The following is a 15,564-nucleotide window of genomic DNA, read 5'->3' as shown; positions in this document are numbered from 1 at the left end:
ATGGTGCATCACTTGTCTTTTCTTGTGTGTGGTTTTTTATTTTATTTTGTTATATTTCTTTTCATTACTATTATTATATTTTTATTATTATAGTTAGTATTACATTTTATGTTACTTTAGTTATTAAATTGTTCTTATTTCAACCCACGAGTTTAACTTTTTTTTTTTCCGATTCTCTCCCCATCCCAGTGGGAGTGGAGGGAGTAAGTGAGCAGCTGTGTGGTGCCTAGTTGCTGGCTGGGGTTAAACCACGACACCTGCATAAGGTCATTTACCTTCCATGTCAATCTGAATAGTTAAAAAATTCAAATTCTGTGGTATTATGTATTCACTGGGCTGATAAAACAATTTGTAGCACGGAATCTCCTATAAAAACTGTCAACACTTGACATGAAAACAGAAGAGGCTGCTCAAACGCATGCTATCATTTTGCAATTTTTGTGTATCATGAACCCTTTCAAAATATTAAACATAAACATGACTAAAAGTAGTTGTAAAAAGGGTTTTGTTTTGAGACTGGAACAGTGTTCCAGGACAGGTAGTGCAGGAGTGAGGCCAGGAGGGTGGACCTCTGAAGGATTTTTTCCTAGGCAAGAAAAGGACTGTGATAAAACTCTCTCTGATCTTCTGGATGTGATTGTGAAAAGACCAATGAAGAGAGAGACGAATTACTCCAAGGTGCATAGATGCTGTGTTTCCATTGATAATCTGTGCAAATCCACTGTGTGTACAGCAGTATTAGTCTGACACAAGAAATGGAAGGTGATCTCAGTATAGCTTGAGAGACAGGAAATATCCATTCAGAAAAAAAAATATGACAACAGGACAACTACATACTACGTAATACCAGCAATAAGGACACTCAAAAATAAACACTTCAAAAGGGCAGAATTACCTTAGGTAGGAGTTCTTTGCCTTTCCAGAATAAATGTACTGTAACCAGTACCAAAGGCATGTTCTAAGAAATCATACATATTTAGAACCATTTAGGATTGATTTGGTAAAGCATGAAAAAGCATCTCATAGGAAATCCATTGACATGTTTTATTGGTGCAAATAGCTACACATTTTCTCTCTATATATCATTTGCTCAGTATCTCAGGAGGAAAATAAGATATGTGGATATAAAACTTAGCTGGTAATTCTGACTCTCATCATCCAATTAATTGCTTGTAGAAGTTTCTTCCTTAAATAAGCCATGGACTGTATCAAATCACCCTTATTATGTTGTTATACTATTGATGTACCATTATTATTTAGAGATAGGATAACAGTAGATTGAAATCAAGGTTTCTCTTTCCAAACTGCTGATACACAACAGAATTTGGCACACCCACTAAATTCCTTGGTTTTTCTTAAAATTCTGTCATGTAGTTACAAATTAGCACTTCCTTTTCTCTCTGAATCGACATGAATTCATAATAATGTACTTTTACAATCAATGTTTTTCTCCTAAATATTCAGGTTTCCTTGTTCTGCAGAATCCTTCTAACTAAAGCACGCCCACAAAAGTGTAAAAAAATGTTAAAGGAAGATGGTTTTTTGGAGCTGCTGCTGTGTGCTCGTGAGTATGCTGCACTTCTTGAAAGAAAATGGTGGTTTCAAGACAAATCTAAATGTCTTGTAAAAGCTTGTTCTTTACTTTCAATTTATCCTACTTTTTGAACATGTTAAATTTTAGTTTATACGTAGGTTCAGCCAAGTACTTTTCTACCAAGTGTGTAAGGCTGCTACGCACAGTGATGCACTACAAGCTGTAATTGAGGGGCAGGTGGGAACTTCCTGAAACATGTATCTATCTTCCTAAGTTATTCCTAAAATGCTGTTGTTACTTGAACTCTCTCTAGTTTCGGCACTAAATATCCTTCCCTTCCCTCTGTGCTAGGGTAGAAAGGCGGTGGAAGGGAAGTGAAGTTGGTTTTGATTTCCGTGGCTGTGGAGCTGTTATCGCTGCCAGTGACTCCAAGAGCCCACGCCAGCTGAGGGATGCAGCTGGGCTGCCAAGGGCCGTGCTAGCTCTGGCACACTTGACAAAGCCCATACACAAATACAAAAGGCCTACCTGCCTATTATAAACTTTTTAAAGTGAGAGGTGTCTATTAACATGGTGCTCAGATGTCACAGCTATGTCCATTCGATGCATCCCAATGCCTGGATCAAAGGATCAAAGTCATCACACTAGTGTATGTATTACAGTTTCTAAATACATTACTTATAACGCTATTGCAAAAGCTAAACCAATGGGATCTTTGTTCATAAACTTTGTAGTTATTCTTTACATAGTGGCTTGTACAGCTACTCAAGTTCTTGAGTGTTTCTATGAAACCACCACCAATTAAAATTCTTCACTTGCATATAATAAAGTGGGCTTTTTTTAGTGTTACTTAGCATAGCTAACTTGGATATATGGAAAATAGCAATAAAATACTGAAATTTAAATTTAATAAACTGATCGATGGGAATTTGTAAATGAGAACTCTTCTTTGGAAAGTTTGCCATTTGAAGGAAGAAAAGCTGTTTTATGTGGGGACTTAAAACCTCCACTGAATGCAATATTCCAGCTTTTTGGACTATTGGATGGACAAGCTGAGCTTCTAAATCTTTCCTACCCGCCTGTGTCTGATCACTGTCACTGCTAAAATTAAGCAGCAAGAAGCTTAATTTATAGATATGTAAGAATAATAAGCAGATACGAGAAATGACGTTTACAGAGCAGTTACGGGCTATTTATCACAGGGCTACTGAGGAAGCAGGGAAATGCCTGGGAGCTGGTAAAACACTAATAGCAAAAGTGGGCTTCCATGTATAAAACACAGCAATAGGACTCCTATTTTTTTTTTAAATCTCTTTGTGTTAACTCTAATGTTATATATAGTAGGGAGTAACTTTTTTGAAAATGTCATCTTGTTTTCACCTACACAGACACATATTTCCTGAGTGGCAGAAGACGAAAATTGGATCTCTGATAGTTGCTTGGAAAATAATCAGTTCCCACACAAATTCGTGATAATATTTAAACTTTTTCTCACCGTCCGAGGATCTTAGTATTATTTATACTTCAGACATGAGATTGGAAAAAGTTTTTTACTTTTTACGTATTTGTCACATTGATTCAAATTAAGTAATGACTTCTCCATGTTTATAATCTAAAAATATATTTGCTTTGGAAAATACAAACATTTAATTTAAATAATGGTTTCCTGAAATCAACTTCACACACCTCCGCCATCTTCTTATCCATGTTATCAGTTCTTTCTTTTTCAAGAGAAGATCTAATCAACAAATATATGTTCTTTCTCCTTTCATCCACTCTCCCACTTTTTCCTCTCTCCCCCAATCCCTTATCATGGCAATTCTTATCAGATTTTCATTTTACCCCTCCTCCTTTGCCAGTAATCCTGTAATTTTCTGTTTGTTTGGGGTTTTTTTCCCTTGTTCTTTGTTTTTCTTAACTCTCCATGGCCATCCCAACATACACAGAAGTATGTCTGCCTCATCCATATTTTTTAAAATCCTACATTTGACCTCCTTTGCTCTCACATTTCTGCTAAGTTTTCCTCCTGTCCATAACTTCTAAAATAAAATAATGCATTGCCCGAAACAATTACCTCAGATGGCTTTCTGCCTTCTTCACCTTTTCCCAAGTCATCTTTAATTTTGGCTGGTACACTCCACTCAGCTCTTCTGAGGTCACTGTTAATGATGTGACCAAATCTCCAGACTCCTTCCGTCTCCAGAGCCTGTGACACTACTGATCATACTGTGAATCTGAAATCTTGTCCTCTCTTGACTCTCTGTCTTGCCTTGTTTTCTTTTCCAAATCATTGCCAATTCCTTAACCTTTCTTTCAGCCATGGGAGATCTCCATCCTAGCTTTCTCTTTCAACAGATATCTCACCAGGCTCTATTTTTACCTCTTAATATTCTACTCATATGTTTTCTTAGGTGATTTCTTGTGATTGCATCAATGCAACTGTCGTCTCTACAATGAGAGTTCTCCACTTTTCATTACACATACCTGTTTTCCCCTTGAGCCTAAAACATTGAAGTCAAGATGACCTTCGTGAATTCTTTCTATGATTTTATCAGCCTGTCTTTGTATCCTTTCCTGGCATTCCCCTTTACTGCTATTTTGAATACAAGTTAGGGGCATCCATTGGGCACTCATCTATAATGTTATCTTGTATCTTACTGTGCAGTTCTTTGTTCCAAGCTGACAATGCCTTTTTCAGTTGCCCATACATCTCTTTCTCTCAGAAGTTCTTTCATACACATCTTTCAGGCTTTCTTCTAGAGAACTATACCCCAAAATAGACCGTAAAAAAACCTACACAGCATTCCTTCAAAGTTATCTCAAATCCCACTACCTTCGTGATGCATTCAGGAAACCGAGAACTGATATCAGTCTGTAGCATTTTCAGCGGGGAGTGCTCTTTTTAACTTATTTGTAATGTTGTGTGCTGCATTTCACAGTATAGTTATCTAGTCTATACTACATACATACTCTAACTTCACTCTTGCTCCCTTCTTGTTTTTTACTTCAATTTATCTTACAAATATTACAAGCTTTTTTGCTTTAAGAACTGCCTTTTTGGGTGTGCACATTAAGCAGTACAATATGCCATGACACAACAAATAATACTAATTTATGGGGTTTTTAGCTCTACTCACATGACACTGATGAGATGTCCAAAAACACTTATTCTCTCTGGACACCTGTAGCAGCATATACACAACAATAAGACTCAGCATTAAATAATGTGATGGCAAAAAGGTAATTAAGTTCAAAGATATCTGACAGTTTGAGGCATTAATATTGTGGCATGTCAGCCCACTTCATCGCATAAAAATAATGTAAAAACATAGTTTGAAAACAAAACCTATGCAGTATTGCACACTTCAGTCCAATCAAAATCTTTTCACAATCAGGATTTCACCCCTATTTTTAGGATAGTGAGGCAGACAGATAGAGATTCCCACGGCTGCCAGTCAGAGCTGTATATATCAGGAGAGGAAAAGGGGATGGAGAAGTACTTATGTTCTGTGTATATTCAATGCCAGACATAATAGGATCATGATTAACCACTAGGTCACTCAGGTGCTATGGCAGTAAATGGGAAAAACAGTTTAGGGAATATTTTGAATTTAATTTCTTAAGGGTGTGAGAATGTCAGGCCATTTCAGATCAGCATATTCCAGTTTTATATAAAATCAAAAACCTCCAAAAAATATAAAACTCAAGCCCACTGGATTGCATAACTTTTATATAACGCTCCAGGAGAGTTCAGTGTGAAAGGTGATATGAAAGTGCAAGTTGTTAACCACTGTTGCAGCTGACTGAGTTTTTTGTTTATTCTCTAACCAGATTCTGCTTCAGGAGTCTGTACCACAACTAATTAACCATAATGCTTTATAATTGTATAAACAGAATATAGAATAGATTTGTATGATATATAATTAATTCTGCCCTTAAGGAAAGCTTTTAAGTCAAACCATGTGCTGTTTGAGAACTGCCTCTTTATGTTCTCCCTTATAAGGCGGGTATATTTCCCTGCCAGCAGGGCTTGGGGAACATTCTAGAAAATAATGCTCGTTAAGGCCAGCCAGGTGCTTTCTCGCAGGACTGACTACTGGGAGCCCCATCTCTGAAGCTGAAGTGGTTGCAGCTGCCTCTGTTCCTTCCTTTATGAAGCCCACAGAGAGGAAAGGGGTTTTGGTGCAGAAATTTGTCTGGTTTTAAAAGATCAAGCTCACTTGCTGTTGTCATGCACTAGTTAGTTATTTGTTTAATCTTGAGTTTTGTCGGCCTTACTTTTCTGTATTTTTTGTGTACTGAATTCCAGGCTCAACTCCATCATTGCTGCTGGACCTGCAAGACCAGAACAAAACCCCAAACACACACAAATATTTTGTTTCTGGATTATGACCCATAAATAAGAACAGCCCCATGTGGCTAGAGGATCACCATTCTCCCATCTGGCATTTGATGTGCTTGTCCTTCCTGTGGAAAAAAAAAAAAAAAAAAGGACACACAGGAGTTCAGGAGACCTGGGGGATTAGACACCTGATTTCATTAGATGAGGGCCTGCTTCCTTGAATTGACAGAACAGGCAACAACCATCTTTAAGACCTGTTCAATCAAAGGTGTGGAAGTGCCATGTCACCCTTATGTGGGGACCGGAGCTTTCTGTGTCCCAGGCTGTGGCTGGTAGAGAAGTCTTGAAACACCAGGCTTAGCAGAGCTGATTCAGTCCTGTGAAAGACTCCACTAGGCTGTTTTCAGAGAAAACTTGTCATTGTAAGATGCTAATCAGAGCCAGCAGCCATCCAAACACCCCAAGATGGGAAACTCCCATCTACCTAGTACTCTGCTAATGGTCTAGTTGGAGATCCATTTCCAAGGAGCACTGTGCCTTGGGGCATTGGTTCACACTTTGGGCATCTTAAATGTACATGATAAAAGAAGTTAGCATGAAGATAAGTTGTTTGCTGAAAGAAAGGAAGAAGAAAGAAAGAGAAGAAAAGAAAGACAGAGTGAGAAAAGAGCAGAAGCCTCCTTGACCTAGCCACCACTGGGCTGAACGGGAGGCACAGGTTCACGTTACACTTCTCTGGAATGATAATCACACCCTTCCTCAAGCCTGACACACCACGGGGAGGATTATCTTTGCATGGCAGCCTAGATCCTTCTCACTGATAAAGCTGCTGTGTCTGAGAAGTATTTGGCAGAACTGTCACCATATACACAAACAGAGGAGCTGACTCTCCTAACCTCAGAGGCTTGGTATGGGGAGTAGTCTGTAACAGCTTTTGTGCCCTCCACATCAACTCTACAGATCACCTATGTAACTTGTAGAACAAAACACACAATTTCCTTGGGGAGCTTTGAGGTGGTTTTATTAATTGGTTTCCAAACCTTTTGAAGTAGCATTTTTAAGGTAACAAGGTTTTTCTTCTTCCATTTCTTTCCCACCCACATCCCATTCACTTCTGAATTCAGAGCTCTCTTCTGTCCCCTTGTGAGCTAAGAAGTCACAAAAAATTTCTTTTTTCCCCTCTTCTTTCAAAAATTGAGATACAGCTTCTTCTACCTTGCAGCATCAACCGCACTTCTTACTCCCTTTCTCTATGCTTCTTATGATGAGTTATCTCACATATCGTCCTTTTTCCAAATACGTTTTCTGTTTAACATTCCCTCTCATGTAACAGAGACACTGTCTGCTGGAAGAGCCAAAGCCATAACTCTGTACTATAGCAGCAGGTCTTCCCCTTGAGACATTCCATCCTGAACTTAAAATAACTGAACAATTACATCAAAGAGTTCAATTTCTGCACGATGACACTAATTTCAGCTCTTTATTTGAATGTAGTAGTTCTATCTCCACCAGTTGTGGTTACATTATATCTCAAGCATCAGGGAAATTATGTGTGCCTACATCTACCTGGCTGGGCAGTCCAAGTTTGCATATAACAAGCTCGGAAAGAATTTCTTCAAGTAACGTGTGGCTTTTTGTCATTTAAGACTATGAAGAATCTGAAGAAATTATCCAAAAGATGTACTTCATTGGAACTGCTCTGATCTCTCAAAGAAAGAACTCTCTTCATGGACGAATAACACATATAGATAGATTTGCCAAATAATGCTTTTCTTTCCAAGGACCCGTAAATCTCAGATTACTTTTGAGAGTAATAAATGTTGCAATAATGCTGTTCTTGATTACAGGCAAGACTGTAACAGCTCTGACTGGTAGTGTTTCCATAATTACGTTTGATTACAGACATGCTCCTACTGTACTGATGCAAAGGGGTTATTTGTTGCCTTCTATCAGTCTCCTGGATTCCACTGGAGACCAAGAGCATGCCATGCCAACATACACAGCTTACTCAGCTACCTTCCTCAGAGCCTTGTCACTAAAGCATAGCATTTAATAGCAGGACCTGTGATAGTCAGGTGTGCAAAACCTTTTATGGAACTGTAGTTAAAACACTATGTAACTACATCAGTGATGGCCACTTTCTAAGAGGATCCTGAATTTCAGCAACTCTTGAGGGCTCAATCTCGCAAATAAAGTTTTACTTCACAGCGCAGGGGCTAAAGTTACTCATGCCTTTACTAGATTACAGTTACAGCAAGAACCAAAATGACAATGAGAAATAAAGGAAAAGTAGATCTGTAACATTGTCCATGCTTTCTACTAATACAGAACTTAAAAAAGGAAAAGCTCCATTAAGTCAAGTAGCCCTCCCTCTGTCAATGAACAACAACAAAAAAAATCATGCCTTACAATTTATTCTCCAGTGCTTTGTTTATTCGGTATTAAATGACTCATGGAATAAGGTTTCCACCTCTCCCTGTGGGAGATTATCCCAGCTGCTGAGACCTACCAGCAGTTCCCTTTCCTTTGTCTCTCTTTTAATGATGCCTAAGTTTTGCATTCTATTTTAGTTTGGGATGTAAAAGCTACAAAGGAAATTCACATCCCCAAACCTGCTTTTAAATGCAATTAAGGCCGTGACATGAACTCACAAACCCAATGAAACATGCAGTTAAAACAGAAATGCATCATATATTTCACTTAAATACCGTGCCACCTAAACGGCACACTTTTAAGCTAACTGCAGGCTTCCTTGTTTTTACAGGTTTGTTCCGTAGTGTTATGTAAATGCACTTTTATTGTATGTAAATTAGCATTAGGCAAACTGTTAAAGCCTGTTTTATAGCTGTCACACCAACAAACCACATTTACAAGTAAATATTTGTTCTACTGGCGAATATATTACCTGCCTGGAAATAATAATAATTATTTCCAGCATTTCACCTTAGTGCTGTGAGTCTGCTCTGGCACCATAACCTGTTGTATGCACAGAAGCTCTCAAAATGGAACATCCTTATTAAGTGTATGTCACTTAAGGAGTAGCAAACCCTAAAATTCTTTAAACAAAGTGGCTCTCTAATACATTTTATTCTTCTTCTTACCAGGCTGCAAAACCTATTTAACAAGAGAATGTTCTCCTGCTTTGAAGATGTAGAGACAGCATGTTTACTTCCCAGTAGTGGTTGTGGAGTCCACTGTGTCACTCAACAGCATCCCATTTGGCTGGTAAAGGAACAGTGGTGACAAGCTCCAAATAAAGTTCGGTGCTGTTTGTTGTGCCTAAGAAGAAAGATGGTGGTGAACAAGGCTTTATTTGTGAGAAAAAGTAAAGTAGGATAAACAGAGAGGTAGAAGAAATCCAGAGAAGGACTCTCCGAAATTGAGGTTGGAGTTCCCAAACCCTCAGATTTGCCTTTTAAATCAGTATTGTCAAAATGTACCCTTATTAACACCAGCACAAACCGAACAGCTAGGGCACTGGTGTGGTAGGGGCTTTCACAGTTAATGCAGTTCAAAAAAGAACAACAAAAAACCAGATATAGACCAAATCAAGACATCCTAATGGAAAGATGCCAGGGACTCTACTATCAGACACTTATAACTGTTTTAATGGATCATAATGGCTTCAAATCTCTCCTGTTAAGGGGATGCTGCTCATTTAAAAAGTAAAATGCCATATAAATCAAAGTACTATACAGCACATCTGTGCTTTCCTAATATCCTTAGCAAGGTAACTGCTCACATGAAATGTTGCCTTTCCTTTCATTTATTATATTTGGTATGATTAGTAATAAATATAACAATATAAATATATTCAAGTTGCTACTGGTATTTGCTTACTGTTTCTACCTTTTCCATTCAAGTTACTGTTGCTGTACCTACTTAAGGTAGAGTACCTAAGCGACTCTGAAAAGATAATTTGTTTCCTCACAGATGGTTCTATGATGTAGCCTGAGGGTGTTTTACAAACAGGAAGAATTATTTTCATTATGTCCATGCAACATGAGGTGTTGCATTATTTAGCTATTATTGTTGATATTTTACAGATAAGACACTGGCAAGAGAAATTAAGGTAAAACCCGCAAAAAGTGTCCATTACATTTGACACATCAGGTTATCAGAATACTTCTACACTGTTTCAACCAGCTTCACTTTGGTGTTCAGCAACCACATAAACTTGGCCGCAAGTATCCCCATACCGATTGCCTGGAAATGGAATAAAGGGAAAACAAACCTGCAAAAGCCCTCAGCTACTCCTGTGGAAGGACTCGGCCTTAGTGCCAGCTGTGCCAATCGGATTTTTTTTCGCAGATGATGAAGTGGGGAGAGGGGATGGAGACAGTGATTGAGTCAAGTGACCAAACTCGGAACAGTAATGCAGGGCAGGGTTGCTGGCTGGGGAAAACTCAGCTTCTCGCGGGGTACAGTCTGACATGGTTGACTTGTTAGCTAAAGGAAAGTGTTGAATGGAATTACCTGTACCAACGGATAGAAAGAAAAACTTCAGACTGAATGAGGAGCCTGGAAAGAAGAAGGATCGGTGATTTTAGCTCTGAGTTGAATGTTTGCCTTTATGTTAAACCAAATGCCTAAGGAATACATAATTCAAAAGTCCCAAGCGGCTGGCCTATTTTCCTGAAGAAGAGGAGAGGATGTAGCAGCAGGTCTGATTCCAGATGAGATAAGATTTTGTTATAACAAAAGTAATGGTTAATGGGCAGGTTCTGGTTTAAGTGAGTTATTCAGTATCACAAAAAAGCTTCTGGCAGACAGGGAAAAAAGACAATTATCCACAATAGTATTAAATTTTCTTAAGAGGATATCTTACGGTTCTTATTCTGTAGCTTCCTGGCTTGTTCATTATGCAGTCCTTACTCATAGTGACAATCCTGTGCACTGAATGAAATACAGCAACAAGCACCATTTGACTGAAAAGACAGCCCTATAATAGCTTTTTGCTGAAATTTGATGCTAAAATTAATTCTGAAATTTGCCAGTTTGTGAGTATTCACAAATACTAATTTGACCTAGTATAAATACTGTTTGACGCCATAGGTCCAACATTCCTTTACTTTACTTAATGCCTTTTCCCCATCTCCAGGAAAACAAAGACATGAGGAAAGGAAATCTAACACTTGACCACGTGTTTGGCCCTAAATTGGATGATCAGCAACATGACGGTAGGTCCTCAGTAGTGGGTTTCCTTTTGTTGTTGGAAGACAACTTGAGCATGTAGAGACTTGAAAGTCATCTTGAGTTGGAAGTGCTGTAAGTGGCACTGAATGGGGAGACAGAGGTTTTTCCTGCCTCCACCTGCCCCATTTTGGCTCCTGCTCTCCCTTACTCTCTGTGCCTGAATCCGGGCCCTCCTACCCCATTCCCAAATACTTTCCTTCATTTTTATATATTTTTTTAAAATGTCTTGTCCCATTTCTCGCTCCTCTGCATTTCACCCAGACTTCTCAACTCCAACCTCTTCCCTGGAGAGGGTCAACAAAACCAGCAGTGGGGATAATGACTCTGTATCAGCAGCCCTGAAGAATTCAATGGCACAATAGCAAGGTTAAGTCCCAAGAAGCCTGTGGACAGAGAATGCTGAGCTGATCTGAGGAGATCATATCTGTGCCATTGAACACTTGGGAGCTGAGAAGATGGAGCGTGGCTGATGAAGGCTGATGAAGTTCAGCTGTCAAAAAATCTTGTAGTAAAAATAATTCCATATATTTTGTTTTTCCCATGACTGGCTTGTTCTAGCTAGAACTTTTTTTAAAGGCAAAACAGGCCAAAAACTAAACCAACAACTCCACAGCTTGAGACAGACATTTTCTAGGAAAATTTGCCACTCCTGCTTCAGCAGTGTTACTCAGCACCAGAAAGCAGCACTTCACACGGGAGCCCTAAATACAGGTGGTGCTCCCATTCCTGCCTAGGGATGCTGCAAGTGTGCAGTGGCAAGGTTATTTTAGACCCAGTTTTATCATTTGAGAGCTGCACCTTGGGTTGTTTGGGGTTGTTCCAGTCTTTGGCCACAGCTAATGCTTTCCTGTCTCTTCCAGAATATTACTGGGATGTAAGTAGTTCATCTTGTTATTTCTGTCTTCCCAAATGTAATATTCCCAACTGTATATTCATTACAAATAAGTGAAATACAGGGAATGGATCTGAAGATATGTGAAGATAAATGCGCCCTTTCTCATTACTATTTTGTGTTAGGCGCTGTCTGAAAACCTCGGAGACAGTCACGAAGGACTTGATTCTAAGTGGAGTGGGCGAAGGGCAGCAAAGAAAACGTAGACAGAGGGAGATAAGAGAGACATAAAAGTAATGAAAGAAGCAGGTAGATACACTGGGAGCCGAGTATTGATGGCCTTATGCCCAGGTAAGTGCCTAGGAATGAGAGATATGTCCAGATTTGAAGAGTTTTTCCTCTCTAAAACCTTCAAGTAGGAACAAAATAAGGATTAGGATTGCACAGTGTCTAATGACTGCTTAAACCTCGGTTTCCATGGCTCATGGCACTCAAGTAAACCTGCTTCTGCCCTCGAGAGATGAACCCATTAGTAATTGATAACAGTAGGAGAGATGTGCGTAGCTTTGCTACACACTTGTGTGTCACTGCCCCACTCCTTGAGTTTACTCCTTTGCTCCCACACTCTTGCTGGGATGTATAATTTCCACTGCTTTCAGGATGCCTCTCCCAGAAGCTGCACTAAGGATGCCTGTGTCTCCCGAAAGGATTTAAGTTTCAGAAATACCCGTTACCTCCAGTGTACACTCCCTTAAGCACATGTCATCTGACAAGGTAGTTTCTTAAAATGGAAACGAGAAGCAAGAAATGCCTCTTATGTGGCTTTTGAAAAGTCGTCTCAAGGTATTTAATGCAAACATGGGTTTTTGAAAGATACGAAGATTCTGATAGGAGCTCAGTTTTTGCTTCACTTTCCCTGTTAGATCTTCTGAATATTAGAGAGCAATGGTATTCCCTGAGGGAAGTACTCTGAAACCTAGACCAAAAACATAATGAAAAATTCAGCAGTTGGCATACCACTTTAAAATAAGGAAGAATACTTTCTTCACTCCCAAAATCACTGTTTCCTGGGCACATGACATGGTGTTGTTATACTATGTATGCTAATTGTAGTTAAGAAAGGGACGAAGATGGAAATAACTTTTGGGGAGCAAAGTGTCCCCCGTACAGCTGTTGATGTGTCTGGTAACAGCGTGACTGGAAGCAGCTCCAGGGGGTCTTTTCTTCTTTGCTTGCTTTGAAGGCTATGCAGGCGATGTGTCAGTTCAGTTCGGTCTGTAAGGTTGCAGCATGGTCCTCGATTTGTTTGGAAAGGAAGACTTGCTACTGATATTTTACACCGCCGTGTCCTATGGTTTGGGGGAGGTTGTTTTTGTGTTGGGACTTGTGGGATTTTCTTTGTGTCACGTTTACCTTGTCTTTATGCATCCATTTTTCCTATTCAAGTATCTCACTTGTTTTGATGGGGAAGAACATGACGGAAGTATTTGCAGGGATTGTAGAATAGTGTCTAACAGCTAAGTTCAAGAGTTATACTAGTTCACCTTATTTTAATCTGACGTAACCCTGAGCACTGGCAATACCTGCAATTTATAAGCTATCGTCCTAGTCAAAGATGCACCTTCTCTCTCAGCTGACACCGAATGATTTTTGGTCCATAAGACATTACTGTATCAGTGATGTTATCTGACAAAGTTACAGATATAGGAAAATGTGCTTACTGTTTAAAACACTACTGGTATTAGTGTGGCAGACTACTTCTACAGGTGAATGCTTTCCAGCCATTTTGATCCCAGTGCAGTGAAGCAGAAAAAATAAACTAGCTAGACTTCATAAGCTGTGATTAAGCACAGTGCAAAATCCTTGGAGGAAAAAGTCTCTACACCACAGTTATACAAACAAATTTGGCTCATGCTAACAGGAAAAAAAAAAAAAAAAAAAAAAAGACTGGACTAATGGAAAAGTACATGGTTGCTGTTTTTTTAAAGAATTAATTTATATGAGTGGCTTTGTTGACCAAGCACACGTTCATGTGGATGTGCGGTGTATTATTCCAACCCTTTCTGTAACATAACCACGATGACTGCATCACATGGTGCTAGTGCAAACAAAGTCTCGTTAACAGCCCATGAATAGATGCATTTTCCTAGAATACAGTTTCTCGTTGGGACTATCAACTGGTTCCTGGGCTACCAAGGGATAAATCATAGAATCATAGAATCATTTAGGTTGGAAAAGACCTTCAGGATCATCGAGTCCAACCACAAGGATAGGTATGGACAGCTTGGGAACTAGAGAGTAAGTGTAGTAACCTGAAGTGTGCTACAAGACAATTATGAATGTTTATCATATAATCAAAAAGAGTACAAGGGATATACTTAATTCTGTGACACTTTTGCTTGATTACTGATTGACTGGAAGGCAGTACCTTATATAGTAGAATACAGCTTGTTAAACACCAACCATTCTACTTCTACCTATAGTCTATGTCCTTTTTGTTCTCTTAAAGCCTGTGCTTTGAATCTGAGAGGCCATCACACCGAGCTGGCTTCCTCCATGAAGCAAGACTCACTGAATTGTTCCTTCACCTCCGTTAGCATCCCATTTGCGTCAGATCCAACATAAACACTGCTCTCTTGATGGACTCAGCTCAACTTATCTTTCTGATCTTATAGCCATTTGTTTTCTTAGCTATTAAGCTACTCATCTTAATTTTCCTTCTGTCCCATTGTCTCGTGTTATCAATTCATCTAGCGGGAGCTCTTTCTCCTTGAACAAAAGCACTTTCCTTAATATCACTGTAAAACTTTTTATTTTCCTCTTGACATTCTCTGAGAAGTATCTTTGGATGTACGTTAGGAAAATATTAATATAAATCCCATATACACTTGTACGAAGTGATGAAACTGCACTTCATTAGAATCTGGAGAACATCTTGATCTTTCAGCAAAAGAAAAACGCATTGTGAAGGCCTGGCGGTCACATACAACGGGCATGAACAAACTTCGCTGCAGGTAGTCCTGGCTGTTTCTGAGCCTTCCCTGCACGGCAGTGGAGGCGGCGGGGAGACGAAGAGAGTCTTCTGGGATTAGGGGTGCTGCCAGACTTGGTTCCGAGCGCCTGCTCTCTTTACTTAGTATTAAGTCGGCACCTCCCAAGGCCAACTTTAAACCCAAGAGCGTACCTCGGTACCTCACCGAGCGGGGGGCTGCTGCCCTCTCTCTCCACCGATTCCCAACGCCGCCCAGTACTCCCCATTTACTCGGCCCCGCAGGGTCGCGCGGCCCACCGCAGCGTCTCCCGGAGGCCCCCCCGGCCGGCGGAGGCCATCTTTACCGGCCGCTGGCGCACCCCCGCGCTGGGCGGCCCGGGCGGAGGCAGGCTTTGCGGGGAGAACCCGGCCGCTCCCCTGAGGGAAAAGCCTGACGAGCGCAGCGGCCCCGGGCCGGCCCGCCTCCGACGGCCGGGAACGCCGGGGGCCGGGCCGCGGGACGGCTCCTCTCGCCCCCCCTTCTCCCCCGCGCCCCTCCGCCGCCCCGACGGCAGGGCGGCCGCCGACCGGCGGCGCCCGGGCCACGTGCCGGCGGAGGCGGCCGCAGCCGCGGCCGCGGCCGCCCTCGCCGCCCCGAAGGGCCCGCGCCGCCCCCGGCGGGCAGCACG

At 40.6% G+C, this 15,564-nt stretch overlaps 1 protein-coding gene and 1 long non-coding RNA gene across 2 annotated transcripts in view; both read left to right on the top strand.

Moving 5' to 3' along the window:
* Nucleotides 1-9,670, top strand: part of UMAD1 (UBAP1-MVB12-associated (UMA) domain containing 1) — a 112,660-nt gene extending 102,990 nt beyond the window's left edge. Inside the window, exons 4-5 of the mRNA XM_069774564.1 lie at nt 1,465-1,564; nt 8,981-9,670. Of these exons, the coding sequence (XP_069630665.1) occupies nt 1,465-1,564; nt 8,981-9,030 (150 nt within the window). The 3' untranslated portion in view covers nt 9,031-9,670. The remainder of the gene's footprint in view (nt 1-1,464; nt 1,565-8,980) is intronic.
* A 1,010-nt stretch (nt 9,671-10,680) lies between these two features.
* LOC138688201 (uncharacterized) lies at nt 10,681-12,042 on the top strand. The gene is made up of 2 exons (XR_011327258.1): nt 10,681-11,056; nt 11,334-12,042. It is a non-coding gene; the product is annotated as an uncharacterized lncRNA (long non-coding RNA).
* Nucleotides 12,043-15,564: the final 3,522 nt, after the last annotated feature.

The sequence above is a fragment of the Haliaeetus albicilla genome, chromosome 2 (assembly GCF_947461875.1).
Source record: "Haliaeetus albicilla chromosome 2, bHalAlb1.1, whole genome shotgun sequence".
Classification (NCBI taxonomy): Eukaryota; Metazoa; Chordata; class Aves; order Accipitriformes; family Accipitridae; genus Haliaeetus; species Haliaeetus albicilla.
Note: the sequence above shows the minus strand (reverse complement) of the source record. Positions and strands in the feature narration are given on the sequence as shown.